Source organism: Furipterus horrens, unplaced genomic scaffold (assembly GCF_987537825.1).
Source record: "Furipterus horrens unplaced genomic scaffold, mFurHor1.1.pri manual_scaffold_2, whole genome shotgun sequence".
Lineage (NCBI taxonomy): Eukaryota > Metazoa > Chordata > Mammalia > Chiroptera > Furipteridae > Furipterus > Furipterus horrens.
The window spans coordinates 57,433,190-57,451,411 of record NW_028327172.1 but is presented as its reverse complement, the minus strand read 5'-3'; the positions used below and the strand labels follow the sequence as shown (position 1 = coordinate 57,451,411).

At 36.1% G+C, this 18,222-nt stretch overlaps 1 protein-coding gene across 1 annotated transcript in view; it reads right to left on the bottom strand.

The window, feature by feature from the left end:
* GRM5 (glutamate metabotropic receptor 5) overlaps window positions 1–18,222 on the bottom strand; it is a 481,197-nt gene that overhangs the window by 318,602 nt on the left and 144,373 nt on the right. The window contains exon 2 of the mRNA XM_090267802.1: window positions 824–1,073. Coding sequence (XP_090123928.1) covers window positions 824–1,073 — 250 coding nt within the window. The remainder of the gene's footprint in view (window positions 1–823; window positions 1,074–18,222) is intronic.

The following is an 18,222-nucleotide window of genomic DNA, read 5'->3' as shown; positions in this document are numbered from 1 at the left end:
AAAAAAGCTGAGTCAGCGGGAGCTCTGCCTGTCTGCCCACATGAATTGGGACATTGGTCTTTTCTGGCCTTCAGATTTAAATTGAAACATTGTCTCTTCTTGGTCTCAGGGCTGACAGCTTTTGGACCAAAATTACAATATTGGCTCTCCTGGGTCTTTTGCTATATATACTTTCACTATGGTTTCTGTGTCTCTGGAGAACCCTAATACACTGATTGAACAGCATCAGCAGGGAATGAACTGAGTTGTGCCTATCAAGTGAATTATCCAGGTAATTAAAGGCAATCACTGTAGAGGTTAATTTTTTAGAAACCTGTCTGGTAACAACGTGGGTGATCAGGAAATGTAATAACACTTCTGTTATATATAATAATGAGCCAATTTTGAACACTTTAAAAATTAATTCTATAAGCAATTTCTTGCTTTTAAACCCCAAATTCTATAATCCTATATTATGAAACAAATTTTTGTAGCCATTCTCAAAATCAGTTTCAAAAACAACAGCAAATAGTTTGAAATGTGTTTACTTCCCAGGGGAATTATGTAAGCATTTAAGAATACATCTCTTTTCCTTACAGTCATTTTTTGGAGGACCTAAGGATTCCTCTTTATGTGTTTATTCCTGTTAACAGCATTATCAGTACATGGCATATCTACTTATTATCCATAATTATTTCCAGGCTCCGGCATTTTATTTTTAAACTCTACTTCTACTACACAGATTAAGCTCCCAAAGCATCTGTTCTTGTGCACCTAAAGACACCCTTTGATGCTGCCAATTTCCTGGTATTACCTCTGTGTGAATATTTTTACAGTCACTCACCTTCCCAGAAGCAGAAATTCTCCAGCGAGACCCAGGCGCCTCATGGCCATCAGTAGCCCTCGTACTGTCATGCCCTCACAGAAGCAGGCTACCACTCGGGCCTTGGGCAAGTGACTCCTGAGCTTCTTCAGCAGCTTATCGAAGCTCTGCTCTCCCGCGTTGCTGTAGATTTTGTAAGAGTGAGCAATGCAAATTCCTTCCTTGGCTGACATATCTTTGAAAGCTTCCATCCCACTCTCTCCGTAGTTGCCTGTGTGAAGATATAAGCAGAGGGGTCGTGAAATGGGAATGTTGGATTCATTGGGTACAATCAAAGGCAGAAGTGCTAGAAGCATGAAGGTTACTTGGTAGTCTTGGATTAGGAACCGGAAGACCTGAATGAGTTTTTGCTCTTTTACTGATTTGCTCATTTGGGACAATTTACAATAAAAATACATTATACATATATACATTGAACTTTTAAAAACTTTTCTTGAGAGAGAATAATATTAAAAATACAAGTAATGCAGCTTCATATTTGACTCAAAAAAACCTATATTCTAGCGTGAGATGATAAGAGACATTTATCTGCCATTTTTTCCTTCTATCTCACTTCCTTTTGCTTCTCACTCTATGATCACCTCATCCCACTGATTTAGATATTTCTGTGTAATTAACAATATAGTATATGAAATACATATGTATTTATAGTATAGATGTTGTACAAACATATAGCATATTATATTTTTATAGAATATTATGCATATTTTATTGATAGTCACGAGAAATTGTTTAGTTTTATCCCAACTAAAAATATCCAGATCCTTAAAATTTTAGTTTTGACACAGATAAATGTATAAGCTTGTGAAAAACATTTAAAGTTTTATTCTATATAATCATAGGAAGGTTATCCTGGGCAATAATTGCAAGTTCCTTTGAAAAAAATGGGGGTTAAGGATTGATGGAGATCTTTTAAAATTTGTGCAAAATGGGAATCAATATTGTTAATTGACTATATGCTAGAAAGTGTAAAACCTTTGTCTTTGTAACCACATTTATCTCTCACAACAATATTTTAAGGCTGAATTATGACCTCCATGATGCAGATAAGAAAACAGATAAGGCAGTTAGGTTTATGCTGGCCCAGAGTCACACACACAGTAGGTGGAAGGCTGAACTCCAGTCACAGATCTAAGAGCAAAGATTCTGCTTCCTGCATTCCTCTATGGCTGACTTTTAGGAGACTCAGAAGCTCAATTATAGCTGCATTTCTCTTTCCCAACTAAAGGTCATTATATTTCAATTTTAGATGATTTTGGAACTCATTTTCTGAGTTTTCAGAAATTAGATGGGTGAGAGGCATTGATTTAAAGAACACAAGTGACTACTACAAGACCCCATATAAAGATGTAACTGGACTAACAATAATAAGATTTAAGAATTGAAATTTCATCAGGAGTAAATCTCAAATGAATAAGAGAGTACAAGGCATTCATTTGCATGGGTTTCACTATATGACTATATTAAAGATAACACAAATAACTTTATTTTGAATTTTGGAAAGTCAGTTCATATATATTAGCTCACTGCTTCTCTCAACAAGTCTGTGATAAAGGTAATATTATTTTTCTTTCACAACAGATAAACCTTAAGTTTCATTTAGCAAGCAGGTGGCAGAGTCTTGGTTTGAACATGTATCTTCTCAGTTCTGACCCTGTGTGTGTGCTCCATTATAGCATAGGTACCTTCTGCAAGTGAGATCCTCAGACACTGACGGTGGACTTCAGCTCAGTTTGAAAGGGCAAAGTAGAACAGACCTTCTTGAGTCCCAGACAAAACCACTGGTGGGCCGGATAAATCCTTCTCCAGAATTAAAAAACAAGGAGTCTCTATGATGATGGCAAATGGGCAATACAGTTACTTTGCTTGCAATTAATGAAGTTTAAAGACCTCTCTCTGAAAAATGTGCCAACCAGCCTAAATGACTAGTTTTGTACTAAAAGGAGTAATCTATTATTCTCTTGATTTATTTTTAGCCAACTCTGTTTTTCAACTGATTGTCTTGAACCTAATATTTTTATTAATGTTGGGGCATTTGCACAAATAATTTGAAATTAAATATATAGTGATTGTGATGGCATTAATGAAAATTCTCAATATATTCACTGTTAAACAAGAAAAAATACCTGACAAATTTGTAGTCTTTAGGTCCTCTTCGAACATCTTTGTTTCTGTTTATACAGTAAATTATATGGAAGCAGCTTGCATAGAGAGATAAGTTAATAGTTATTAAAAAGACCTGAGTTCTAATTCAGCCTGAATTATCTCTATAAATCTTATCTTTCTCACCTGAAAATCAGAGGTAACTGATGCCTAATGTATGGGCATTTTGTATATTGTATTTAATATATGTAAAATTTTGAGAGGTAGACTAAACACAATTAATTGCACCCACTGGAATTTTTTTTTTTTTAATTCTAGGCATAGGTAAGCTGCTCTCCTTTGGAGTATCTAAAATAAGTAATGTGGCAAATGGAATTTATGGTGAACATTACTGGGGAAACATGATTTTTATCAGAGCAAAACCCAAGTAGGATACTTTAAAATTTAAATAGGAAAGAGTCTTAATAAATGTGAGACAAAAAAATTCTGGAGAATAATAATTTAATAAAAGAAGTGCATTTCACACTGGAAATTAAAAATAAGAATATATATTTCATGTTTTCCAATAAAATTGGAAAGCTTGCAGTATTGAGATTTTCAGCAGTTGATAAAAATACTGTATTCTGGAATTACACTTTTTTCTTTTTTTAAAAAAAGGAGGAACTACAAAGAAAGTTCATAGGCTTCTCAAAGAAAACAAAATAGATTATAAGCAATGTATAGAATGAGGAAAAATCTGAGAAAACAAAAAAAAATTTTCAAAAGCAAAACAAAAATTCTAGAGAAAGGAATATATGTTGTTGAATATCAGACTAGTCTATGGCTTCATTTAAAAAAAAAAACTGGTAAAAGGAGGAATCTATTAGACATTCTTCTTTTAGGAACAAAGGGCCCGTGACTTAGAATTATAAAAGAAATGTAATCATAGCCTGACTTGACTCAGCTCACACTACATTGGTAAGGATGCAAATGTCAAGTATTGACTTTTAATTTTATAAATCCACACATAGACAAAGTGAAAAAGTCATGCAATAGAATATATATGTTATCAATACTATGAAAATCAAAGAGTAAGACAATAGGTTGAGAAGTGGAAGCAGGGAGAGCTGGCGGAAGGAGAAGGGTATTTAACTCTTCTACTCACAATTTGGAAGTAGAATATACAGGAAACAAAAGTAAGATGATTAAGAAAATTATTTAAAGTTGAATAAAATAAGACTAATCTGATACTATTAAGAGAAGAAATGAGAAGACACATAAATCAAAAGATGACTACTGTTCCTAAATTAAAAGTAGGCATTAAAAAATTAAGCAAGTATTTATTCTACCTATAAATATAAAGGTAATGCCCCCCAAAAAACATAAAATTCTCTTTTACTTGAATCCCTTCTGCACTATTCAATTTTGAAAAATATGAAAGTACAGTTTGATAGAAAAATTTAAATAACATACTTGGAAGTTGCTACAATTGGAAAGTAGATATGGACAATTTTAAATGAAATATCACGTGAACATCACTGAGTAAAGAAATTAGGCATGCTGATATTGAAGGCAAAGTTTTCCTATAATATTCTTGAATTAAATGTAAAAGACTAAATATTAATTTATAACTTAGGTATCCTTATATGTTTCTGGTGAGGTATATTAATATGCAATTATTCTTTGCTATCCCTGAAAATAATTGGCTAACTATGTAAATAGCATTATTATAATGCAAATTGAATCAAAATCAAATAGTATTTTGAACAATTGCTTAAGTACCAGTTTGTTTTGGTTCTAATTTTCTATCATATCAGTTGGTTTTGGCTACATTGTTTTTCAAAGATGCATAACTTTTTTTCCCATTTCAGCCACAGAATGGGAGCCTAATGCATGAAAATAATAAATAAATCTAGGTTTTATTTCTTCTGATATTATGAAACACAGTAATCCTGACACCCATGACAGCATGCTTAATTCACATTTATTCTAAGAGTTGATGCTCTAACTTAAGACTATACAAGTCATTCCTAGTATACCAGAAAACTTTAGAAATAAGATGGTTGCCACAATTTGTCACAGAGCTAAATGAAGGAAGCAAAGTCCAGTTACTTTTCCTTCTTCTTGTCAAATGACCTTCTACTTACTGATTCTTCAATATTAAGCTCAAGAGATTTCTCTGCAAAGGCTTCCCTAACCCTCCTACGCCACCCCCTCCTTTGTGCCTCATTTGATCTTACAATAGAGCATTGTCTTTACTTCTCTGTATTCCTATTAAACTGTATATACCTTCAGAACATGAATTTTATTTATTTTTGTATTCTTAATTCCTCACAGGGACCTGGAAGATAACTAACACAAGTTGAATAAAGAATAAATGAAGGAATGAGCAGTACAAAGTAATCAATACCAACAGGAATTTTCTAGATGAAATAACTATCAAATTGATTATCTGATCTACAATCAGAATTTTCAGCATTTGTGTCTAGAATGTATCATTCTAATGAGTGATTATATAGTATTTCACTTAGAACTTAAAGAACAGTGTTGTGCAATAGTAAACAATTCATCTAAATATTTTCCGTAGACCTTCATGTTCCTCTGGATAAAAAGATTCTAATATCTCAACCTCAAATGTTATTTAATGGTAGTTGCTTTCACTAGTACTAATTGACCTATATTGTGTCAGCTGGGATTTGGAAGCATCTGCCTCTATTTAAGCCTAGAAGTACACATTGAAAATGTGACTTGAGGACTTCTGGCCAAGATAGAGGTGTAGACAGACACCCTGCATCTCCCTCCACAACTAAGAAGGAATACAACTACCTCAAAACTAGAGACAACCAGAAGTTCCAGAAAATCAAACTGCATGGAAGTCCAGCAAACAAAGGTATAAAGAAGAAATACTCATCCAGACAAGTAGGAGAGGCGGAATTGGGGCGGAGAGGACGCTGTGTGGTGGCGGCAGCAGTGGTGGCAGTAATGGCAGCAGCGGCAGGCTGGCAGAAAGCACAGTAGCACTTTTTAAAAAGTCAGGAGGGATGCCTGGAGAGCGTTCCCAGCTCCTCACTGGACCTCACAGCCCACGGTCCCAGCACCGGGGAAAATCAAGCTTCATTGCTTCTGACTGTGTAGACCAGTGGGGGTTAGGGTGGAGGCAGAAATTGCTGGTCTCAGCAGAGTCCTCTTGTTTAAAGGGCCTCCACAGTCCTAAAACATCTGCAGACCCACCCACTCTGGGAACAAGGACCAGTGCAGCAGCTAGAGGGGTGCCAGTTCAGTGCATAAGTGAGAGAGGTGCCTGGAAAAGAGAAGAGTGCTGGGCAGGCAGCATTGTTCCCTCTTGGTCTCCTCCCCACATACAGTGCCACAACATGGTTAAACAGGTTGCCCCGTACTGACAAATCCCTAAGGGCTCCACCCCTTACAACATAACAGGAGCGACAGCTCTACCTGGGACACAGAGGCAAACAAATACAGGAGTCTGTCAGAATGAGGAGACAGAGAAGTATGGCTCAAAAGGGGAAATGGATCAAGGTCCCAGTGGGAAAACAAATTGACAAGGAGATAGCCATCCTCACAGATGAGGAGATAGACAACCTAACATATGAAGAATTCAAAACACTGGTGATAAAGATGCTCACAGGCTTGACAGATATGCTTGAGTATGGTAAGCGCATAAGGGAAGAAGCGCTAAGTGAAATGAAAGAAAATTCACACAAAACCAATGGTGAAGGGAAGGAAACTGGGGTTCAAATCAATGATTTGGAACACAAATGATTTGGAAGAAATCCAATGTGTTCCAAATCAAATCAATGATTTGGAACACAAATGATTTGGAAGAAAAAAACCAGTGCAGAATGAGGAAGCAAGAATTGGAAAAAATGAGAAAAACTTCCCACATTTTGTGAAGGAGATAGATATATAGGTCTGGAAAGCACAGAGGATCCTGGGCAGGCTGGACCCAGAGGGGACCACACCAGGTCACATCGTGATTGAGATGCCAAAGGTGAAAGATAAAAACAGTCCTGGGGACAGCAAGAGAGAGGTAGAGAGTTGCCTACAGGGAGTTGCCTATAGGACTATCAGCTGATTTCTCAGTGGACACTTTGCAGGCAGGAAGGGACTGGCAAGCAGTGTTCAATGTGATGAAAGGCAACCTGCAACCAGAATTACTCTATCCAGCAAAACTATCATTTGAAATGGAAGGAAAGATGAAGTGCTTCCCAGACAAGGTAAAGCTAAAGGAGTTCATCATCACCAAGACGTTATTATATGAAATGTCAAAGGGACTTACTTAAGAAAAAGATCAAAATTATGAACACTAAAATGACAACAAACTCACAACTATCAACAATTGAATCTAAAAAATAAAAACAAAATCCAACTAAGCAAACCAGAATAGGAACAGAATCATAGATATGGGGATCATTTGGAGGGTTATCAGCTGGGAGAGGGGAAGGGAAGAAATGGGAATTAGGTACAGGGACTAAGAAGCATAATCGGTTGGTACAAAATAGACAGGGGGAAGTTAAGAATAATATAGGAAAGGGTGAAGCCAAAGAACATATATGCACGACCTATGGACATGAACTAAGGGGGAGTGGGATTGCTGGAGGGAAGGAGGATACTGGGCAGAGGGGTGCAAAGGGGGAAAAGAAAGTGGAACTATTGTAAGAACATAATAAAATATACTTTAAAAAAAAGAAAATGTGACTTGCTAAAGAATAATTTTAAATCTCTCTTTTGACCTAAGAGATTTATTTGACATTTATGTTTAAAGGCATTAAATAATTCTTTAGTGTGTACTTTATAACCATAGACAATTGCTATTTCTGGTGGTACCAATTTACTATCAGTAACTTCTGTGCTTCTGTGGCTTAAACATACTTTCAGATAAAGGTAACAAAGAATGGTAACATAAATAGAATATATCTAGTAAGTGAGATATTATTCTGGCAAAATATTCATTGGAGTTATGGTCCAAATATATAACTCTTATGTGTATTGGGGAAAATGATCATAAGAATAAAAATTCATAGAATCATAACAGAAAGCATAAAATAACTTCCTTTTCTCTGACATTGCTTTTCTTTTTTCCACTGTACTTCCACTTCTCCCACTATAATCAGACCCTCATTATTCCTTGCAGAGGAGCTTACATGGCAATATAACCTCTTGCGATCTTCTATCTTTCACCTTTTCACACCTTACCTACCATTATTGGGGGGGGGGGCTTATTTCTTTTTTTTTAAACTAGGCAAAAAACTTTATTAACTGTTGTTTCAAATGTTAGTCCCTTCTTCAGCTTAATTAGCTTCAAAGAATTATTTGTGTACAAGCAAAAACTGAAAAGAGATTCAGTGTTCAAAGGGCTTAAAAATATTTGAGATCTAGATTTTATCAGATCCATAAACAAAACTTTAAAAAGCAGTCATAATATAAATAACAGCTCCCAGTAACTTCTTCAAGTTTATCTTCTTCAGAAGTTGACTCAATTCAGTTTGCTTCATTCTTGGAAACCTCTTCAAAATTCTCCACATCATCTGGAACTTCATCATCATCCTCCTCTCCTGTAGCAAGTGATGCTTTTCCATAGACTGTTTGGACAGAGCTTCAGCCAGTGCCTTAAACTAGTCAGACTGTCTCCCCAAACTGAAGATGCTGGGCAGCATTTCTGTTAGCTGCTTTGTCTCAGCATGGCCTGTCATGGTGAAAGTGTTCACTGCCAGAGATGCCTGAACTTTAGGGTTGTTCAAGTGGATCCCTGTTCCTTGGTTTGTGAACACATTTACCTCTTTAATGTCAGAGATATTGTTTACCCCTAACTTCTTGGAGGACAACTGAAGTTTTTTATTATCTGCTACAGCTGTTCTGTCAACCACCTTCTTTCTACGAGCATTTCCTTTCCCACCAATGTATACCTGTGCCTGCAGTTTGGTGAGTTTCTCTTGGTTCATGATGGTTTCTTTCATCTTGTTGGAGAGAAAATGGGGCTACATGGGGGACTAGGGTTGGTGCTCAGGGGATCTTGGGCTTGGGGGATGTTTCTTATTTCTTTCTAGGCTCTTCCATACATACTTTAGATACCCCACATGTTTCCATCTATTCTATTCATGATGTTCTTTCAACCTGGAATAACCTTTCCCCATTTCCCCATATTGACCCATTCTTTCTGGTTCAACTCAAATGTCCACACTGTAAGCTTATCCAGAATGTAGACCATATCTGCATAGCGCTACCCTGCAAATGCTTGTGGAACTAAAATGACCTGTTCCACCATGATTTTCAAGGATGTCCCTACAGGGATAGTATAACCTAGTTACTCCTTTCATAGATATTAACTTATCAAGTACAAGTATAATGCTAGGCACAGGGTAGAGTCTAGATATTTACACATTTTAACCTATTGATCTATTTTATAATAATGAAGAGTGTAATTTGTTACTTATGATTACTAGTAATGTTTATCATTGTGGTTCATTTACATTTATGACAAGGCTGATAATACTGATGACTTATTTGATGTTAAGAACTTAGTTAAAAATACACTCCACAATATTAACATATTTTCTTTAGGAAAACATAACCCACTTTATATAATTATTTCATCATGAGATTTCTAAGGAGATTTCTCTGAGTCAGGTGACAAGTTATGGTGTTATTATATAACTATTATACTGTATTATAGTTAACTTAAAGTATATATTATATATTTTATATTATGTGTATATATATGCTACATCCTGTATACACTTATTAATCATATATTGAATATATTTATATCTCATTTCCAAACTGTAAGCCGCTTGAGAGTAATAAATATACTACATTTATCATCACATAGTAGGTAATCAGGGATTTTCTGAACAGAAAATGTGGTATAGAAAGAAAGGAAAGAGAAAAATTTAGAGAGGTAAATTTATTTGTTCAAATATAATTATCAAGTAGATGCTAAAAATTTTAAACTTTTCTTTTAAAGTATTCATGTTAGGAAATGTTAATTCACTTTTTAAAAATGTATTAAGCTTGGCCTTCTATATTAGAATTAAAAATATATTTATTTATTTTTAGAGAGAGGGGTAGGGAGGGAGAAAGAGAAGAAGAGAAACATGAATGTATGGTTGCCTCTCTCACATCCCTAACTAGGGACCTGGCCCACAACCCATGTGTGTGCTCTGACTGAAAATCAAACCAGCGGCCCTTTGGCTCACAGGTCGGCGTTCAATCCACTAAGCCTACCAACCAGGGCCCATATTAGAACTTTTATCCTTTTAGTTGAACAAAGTTATCTTTGTCAAAAAGAAAATGAAGACTCTCAATACAAACAGTAATTTAAAAATATGTTACAAATGGCTTTTACACTAAAATCCCGTTGCTATTGTAAACAATATAGTTTATTAACAACTACTAGTCAAGGAAAATGTTGCCATTTCTCAGGGGATTTAATGCCTGGCATGATAACCATCCCCCCAAAATATGTGTGTGCAGGATCAACAAACCAGTGCCCACTCACCACTTCCTGCCCTTTCATGGGCCATTAATGCTTATCAGGAGATCTTAGGCCAAACCTGCCTATATTGAATGGTCTGTGTTTTAGTTAAACTAGTGGCTAACTAAAACAGAAAGAAGGGAGAAAAGCCAGAGTGACAATACCTGTTCCCATTTTTATTAATATCTCTTTTATAAGGATTTTCTGTTCCTTTCTTTTAAAAATATATGTATTTTCCCCATTATAGCCATGTGCAATGAAGATAAAATTTCCAACTCTGTAGCACTCATTTGTTCATGTTTATCTCCTGCTACTAGACAATTATGTTCTTCAAGGAAGATATTTCAATCCTCACAAGAAAAACAATGTATATAAAAATTTTTGTTGAATGGAAAGAAAAAAGGAAGTTAAGTGGCCCAAGGAATATTCCTAAATAGAGCCATTGAACTTGATATCTAGGCATTTTAGGTGCTGGAGATATAATTTTAAAAAACTTTAAAGCTAAAAGATTGTTGTTAAATGTTATCATCATCAATTATATATCCTCATAAAGGTTCCATGAGTAATTATAAATGCCTTTGCTAAGAAACCTCTGCTAACAAACAGATTTCCAAAGTTTGCTCAATTATTTCACATCCTACCCTGGAGTCTTTCTATGACATGAACCAAATGGCATAGCCTTCAATATAATGGCAGGCCATTATTGGATATCATCCAGGCTGTTTTAATATTGGAAGTATTAGAAGCATCTCAGTTAGCAAATTCTCTTTAGGCATTACTTTAGCCATGGATTATGTAAGCAAAATTTGAATGATACTTCAATAGTGAATTCAGCAGAAAAAAATGCTAGTATAGCATAACTTAGTAACTTGGATTCAGAACTATATGTACAAGATATTATTTATGGGAATACTAACCACAGCTACAGGATATTGTCAGAAAAAGTATATGTCAAGTGATTTATTGAATGGTATACTAAACTGGTAAATATTTCTTCTGGCTACAAGGAATGAAACTAGAAAAAGAAAATTGATCTTAAGAGAAAAGGTGCAAGTTGATTGAACACACTAAGTCATACATGAGAGTGGACACGAAACAGAATGAATGAAAGAAGTATACATGAGAGGTATAACTGCCACACATGTAAAGTATTTATGTAAGTCTGAGTTCCATCTTTGGTCCTGTTCTCCAGGTTTCTGAGCCTTGGAATGAAGTTGTAATATTTACTCCCTGTAGAACTAGTTCTTGTAATGGGTTGAACTAACCAAGAGAGATGTTTCCCTCTCTTAAATTAATAAAAATAAACATTAAAAAAGACATCAAGAGAATGTATTCTTATGGAAACTGAGATAACAAAGGGCTTTTGTTTTCTCTGTACAATTAACTGTAAATACCAAAGTAAGATGAATAATAAAATAAATTCACTGATTTTGGCAACATAGTAGAAGCCATAAAAGAGCAGGCTATGTGAACATCATCATCATCATCATCACTATTAACATTTGTCTAGATCCTGTGAAATTAATTTATAAAAGGTTAATAATATGTACCAATCACTGCACTAGTCAGTTCAAATAATAATAATAATTGCTGTTATTTAAGCCAACCCTTTCTATGAGGTAGCTGCTATTTCCCACATGTATAAGTAAAGTGTTTATACTGAGAGAATTTGCCAAACAGTTTGTGGAAACACTGGAATTTAAACCTTCATCTGTCAAATTTCAAAGCCTGTGCTCTTTTTCTACAGTATATCATTACTCTTAAAGCACTGAGAATTGCTCAATAGTTCTGTGGTTCTTCTAGAGGCACTTTACCACTGCTAAATGTTTCATTTGAAACCAATTCTAGATACTATTGAATTGGATTCATCTCAGCAAACATATATTATTTAACAAATAAATTTTTGACTAATTACTAGGAATATTATAGACATATATGATTTAGTACTAAATGATCCAATCTTCATCACTGCCAAGAACTGGGATTTAAGCATCAAAGCCTTCCTACAAAATATACAATGCTTAATTACAGCATTTCTATAGACAAAGGCCTGTAAAATTAGCGGGGGCTTTTGGAATTAGGCATGCCATGTCATGTTATTAGTCACTTAACTAAATCTTTGCTGGGAGAAAGAAATGACTTCAGAAGGCCAAAGGAAAGGGAAAAATTAATTTTGGCATTAAAATTTTTGCAGTATTTTAATTATTACCAGATAATATGATTTAAATTGAGATATGCAATATAAAAAAATTCACTTTATTGCTCTTCTAAAAAATAATGCAGTTTTGACTTGTTTCATTTCCTGGCTATTCTTTCTAGAGGAAAACAAAAAGTTGAGACAGAAGCTTTGACCCAGATTCCCACTCTAACCCTCCAGAATTCAACTTCCTCCTGCTTTCTTTATAAGCTGTCAGCCTCACAGCTGAAACCTGCCGTGCATGTCTCATTAACAGTGATTCAATTTCCATAGAAAGAACAAACCTCTATGTGGAGCTGTGTGCCAGTGGGTCCTGGGGGTTTGTGAGTTATTCATTGTGCCTCTGTTTTAGCTTGCTAGTCACCTCTGATCCTCTATTCTAACTGGGTCTAATGACAACCCTGTTATTCTCCCCCCACAGCTGAAGGCACAAAATTCTCTGCAGCACTGCCAAATCTGTTCAAGCTTGACAGCCTTTTCTGAAAAGAATTAACTTCTTTGACAGCAGCTCCTTGGCCTGCCACCACCTTGTCTGGTTTAGATCTGCACTGTCTAGGTTCTGTGGTTGCTAGATTCCCCCTGGAAGGACTCAGTGACTCCCACAGTAGTGAATGGAAGGACTCAGTTTGGATATATTGGTCTGGACCATCATTTACTTTAGGATTAAGAAATAAGTAGAAGAAATTGAAGTGTAGTGCAATGGCTATGCTGTTGCTGTTTCCAAACTCTGGGCTTCACTGAGGAGTGGGTCAAACATGCTGTGTTGCAGAATTACGGCCTTGGTGACTGTTGACTGCAGTTGAGACCTGTGCTGTCCAGTGTGGCCGCCACTGGCCACTTGTCTTTACTGAGCAGGTATGAGGCCACTTGACATGTGGCTAATGCAAACAGAGATGTTTTGTTTGCATAAAATAAACTCAGTATGAAAAAATGTAAAATACCCTATTAATACTTTATAAAATTGATAACATGTTGAAATGATAAAATTTTGGATGTATCGAGATGAATAAAAATGTACTTTTAAAATTAATTTCACCTGTTTCTTTTTACCTTTTCTTAAAATTACACATCTGGCTAGTGGAGCATCTTTATTAGAGTATTGAATTGCTACTGTGCTCTCACTGCCAACCCACTCCAACATCACAGGTTTTTAAAATGCTTTATTGTAATTATTTGTTTTCATGACTCCTTAAGAGACTGTGTGCTAATCAACAAAAGGTGTTACATTTTAATTCTCTTTTTTTCCTCCAGAGCCTAGGCTGCCTAAATATTTGTTGAATAAATCATTTGAAAAAATAAGTATTAATTTCCACACCCCCAGATTGTTGAGATATAACTGATGGATACCCTGGCTGGTTTGGCTCAGTGGATTGAGCGTCTGCCTGCGAGCTAAGTGTCGCTGGTTCGATCTTCCAGTCAGGGCACATCAGAGAAGGAAAACTCTGACTCCAAAAAACCTCCGCTGCCTTGCGGCATACCTCTTCAGGGGAAAGGCTAAGGGAGTAAACCCCGACAGAAAATCCGGAGCCAGAGTCCCTAAGGCGGTTTGACGTTGTAGTCAACACCGGCAACTCCTGCGGCGCACCTGAAGCCAAGCTGTATTGACTCCGTCTTTCCCTTGGATCCTTCAGCTGCGAAGAGAGGGGGGATCTGCTGTATGGGCAACAGCAGACCCTCCATATCACCCTGCCCAGGCTCTGTAGCTTCAGCTTCACTGGAGAGGACACTCCAGCGTCATCGCAAGATGTCGATTCAACATGGGAGGAGACAGATACCGTGTCACTCCCGAGTCGGACTGCACAACCATTCTCGGCGGTGCAGATAGACTCTTAAGAAGCTACACCGATTCTAAAAAGCACCAACAAACAATAGAAGTCACAAAAATGGGGAGACAGAGAAACAACCTCCCATCAAAAGGAAAGGCAGAATCCCAAGAAAGAGTGCTAAATGAAATACAGGGGAGCGAACTATCAGATATGGAATTCAAAACATGGATTATGGAGAAGCTGAATGAGCTCAGCGGAAAATACAAAGAACTCCAGAAAAACTACAAGGAACTCACAGAAAATTACGTGAGCATGAAAAAGGACATAGAAGCTATCAATAAGAGCCAGGAGGAAATGAAGAATACGATCTCTGAATTGAAGAACACAGTAGAAGGAATTAAAAGCAGGCTAGAGGAAGCAGAAGATCGGATCAGCGAGTTGGAGGACAACCTACACAAAAACTCCCAGACAATGCAACAAAATGAAAAAAGACTGAACAAGAATGAAGAGGTTCTAAGACAGCTGCAGGACAACATGAAACGTAATAATATCCGTATCATAGGAATTCCAGAAGGAGAAGAAGAAGAACAAGGGATAGAAAACCTCTTTGAAAAACTAATGACAGAAAACTTCCCTAACATGACGAGAGAAAGAGTCACGCAAGTCCAGGAAGCACAGAGGGTCCCAATGAAGATGAACCCCAACAGGCCCACCTCAAGACACATCCTAATTAAAATGGCAACATTCAAAGACAAAGAGAGGATCCTAAAAGCAGCAAGAGAAAAACAACTAATAACATACAAGGGTACTCCAATAAGGCTATCATCAGATTTCTCAGCAGAAACACTACAAGCCAGAAGGGAATGGCAAAAAATATTCCAAGCAATGAAAAACAAAGGCCTACAACCTAGAATACTATACCCAGCAAAGCTCTCATTCAAAATGGAGGGTGAAATAAGGAGCTTCCAAGACAAAAGAAGGCTAAAAGAATACATCTCCACCAAACCAGCAATGCAAGAGATGCTAAAGGGTCTGCTCTAAGAAGATAAAAAAACAGAGAGAGACAGAGAAGAACACGAGTACAAAGGGGAAAAATGACAATGAATAAGTACTTATCAGTAATAACCTTAAATGTAAATGGATTAAACGCTCCAATTAAAAGACATAGGGTAGCTGAATGGATTAGAAAGAATGACCCACATATATGCTGTCTACAAGAGACCCACCTTAGAACAAAAGATCTACACAGACTGAAAGTAAAGGGATGGAAAAAAGTATTTCAAGCAAATGGACATGAAAAAAAAGTCGGGGTAGCAATACTTATATCAGACAAAACAGATTTCATAGCAAAGTCCATAAAAAGAGACAAAGAAGGGCATTTCATAATACTTAAGGGAAAAATCCATCAAGAAGATATAACCCTTATAAATATATATGCACCCAACTTAGGAGCACCCAAATATATAAGGAAACTTTTGAAAGACTCCAAGAAAGATATAGACAACAACACACTCATAGTAGGGGAGTTTAACACCCCATTGTCAACAATGGACAGATCTTCGAAGCAAAGAAACATCAAAGATATTGAGGGACTGAACAACACTCTAGATCAAATGGACTTAGTCGATATATATAGAAGTTTTCACCCCAAAGAAGCAAAATATACATACTTCTCAAGTGCACATGGAACATTTTCAAAGATAGACCACATGGTAGGACACAAAACAAGCCTTAACAAATTCAAGAAAATTGAAATCATATCAAGCATCTTCTCAGATCACAATGGCTTAAAATTGGAAATCAACCTCAAGGAAAAAACTCAAAAACATTCAAACTCATGGAGAATGAATAACATGCTACTAAATAATGAATGGGTTAACAATGACATCAATGAAGAAATCAAAATGTTTCTGGAAACTAATGATAATGAACACACAACAACCCAAAACCTATGGGATACAGCGAAAGCAGTCCTAAGAGGAAAGTTCATAGCAATACAGGCCTACCTAAAAAAACTAGAGGAATATCTAATAAAAAATTTAACCCTACAGCTACAAGAACTAGAGGAAGAACAACAAACAAAGCCCAGATCAAGTAGAAGGAAGGAAATCATCAAGATCAGAGCAGAATTAAATGACATAGAGTCTAAACTAACAATTCAAAAGATCAACAAAAGTAGGAGCTGGTTCTTTGAAAAAATAAACAAAATTGACAAGCCTTTAAGCAGGCTCATCAAGAAAAAAAGAGAGAGGACCCAAATAAATAAAATCAGAAACGAAAGAGGAGAAATCACAACTGATACCACAGAAATACAAAGGATTATAAGAAATTATTATGAACAACTGTATGGCAAGAAATTTGACAACCTAGAGGAAATGGACAGATTCCTGGAAACCTATAGTCTTCCCAAACTGAATCAAGAAGAAGCAGAAAGTCTGAATAGACCAATAACAGCTAGTGAAATTGAAGCAGTAATCAAAAAACTCCCAGCACACAAAAGCCCTGGACTGGATGGCTTCACAAGTGAATTCTACAAAACATTTAGGAAAGAACTAACTCCTATCCTTCTCAGACTATTCCAAAAGAAGCAAGAAGAGGGAAGACTGCCAAACTCATTCTATGAAGCCAGTATAACCCTAATTCCAAAACCAGGTCAAGACACAACAAAGAAAGAAAACTACAGGCCAATATCGCTGATGAACATAGATGCTAAAATCCTCAACAAAATATTGGCAAACCGGATCCAGCAACACATTAGAAAGATCATACACCACGATCAAGTAGGATTCATCCCAGGGATGCAAGGATGGTTTAACATTCGCAAATCAATAAACGTAATACACCACATAAACAAAATGAAAGACAAAAACCACATGATAATATCAATAGATGCAGAAAAAGCATTTGATAAAGTACAACACCCATTTATGATAAAAACTCTCAGCAAAATGGGAATAGAGGGAGCATACCTCAACATAATAAAGGCCATATATGAGAAACCTGAAGCCAACATCATACTCAATGGGCAAAAACTGAGAGCATTCCCCTTGAGATCAGGAACAAGACAAGGATGTCCGCTCTCCCCACTCTTATTCAACATAATCTTGGAAGTTCTAGCCACCGCAATCAGACAAGAAAGAGAAATAAAAGGCATCCAAATTGGAAAAGAGGAAGTAAAACTGTCATTATTTGCAGATGACATGATAGTGTACATAGAAAACCCTACAGACTCCACAAAAAAACTACTCGACCTAATAAGTGAATTCGGCAAAATAGCAGGATACAAAGTCAATATTAAGAAATCAAAGGCATTTTTATACACCAGCAATAAAAACTCAGAGATAGAAACTGAAAGAAAAATTCAATTTACCATAGCAACAAGAAAAATAAAATACCTAGGAATAAACTTAACCAAGGAGGTAAAAGACCTGTACTAAGAAAACTACATAACACTGAAGAAAGAAATTAAAGAAGATACAAATAAATGGAAGCATATACCATGCTCATGGATGGGAAGAATCAACATCATTAAAATGTCCATACTACCCAAAGCAATTTATAGATTCAATGCAATCTCTATTAAAATACCAGCAACATATTTCACAGACCTAGAACAAATACTTCAAAAATTTATATGGAACCAAAAAAGAGCCCGAATAGGCACAGCAATTTTGAGGAAGAACACAGTAGGAGGAATCACAATACTTGATATCAAACTATACTACAAGGCCACGGTAATCAAAACAGTCTGGTACTGGCATAAAAACAGACATATAGATCAATGGAACAGAATAGAGAGCCCAGAAATAAACCCAGGTTCATA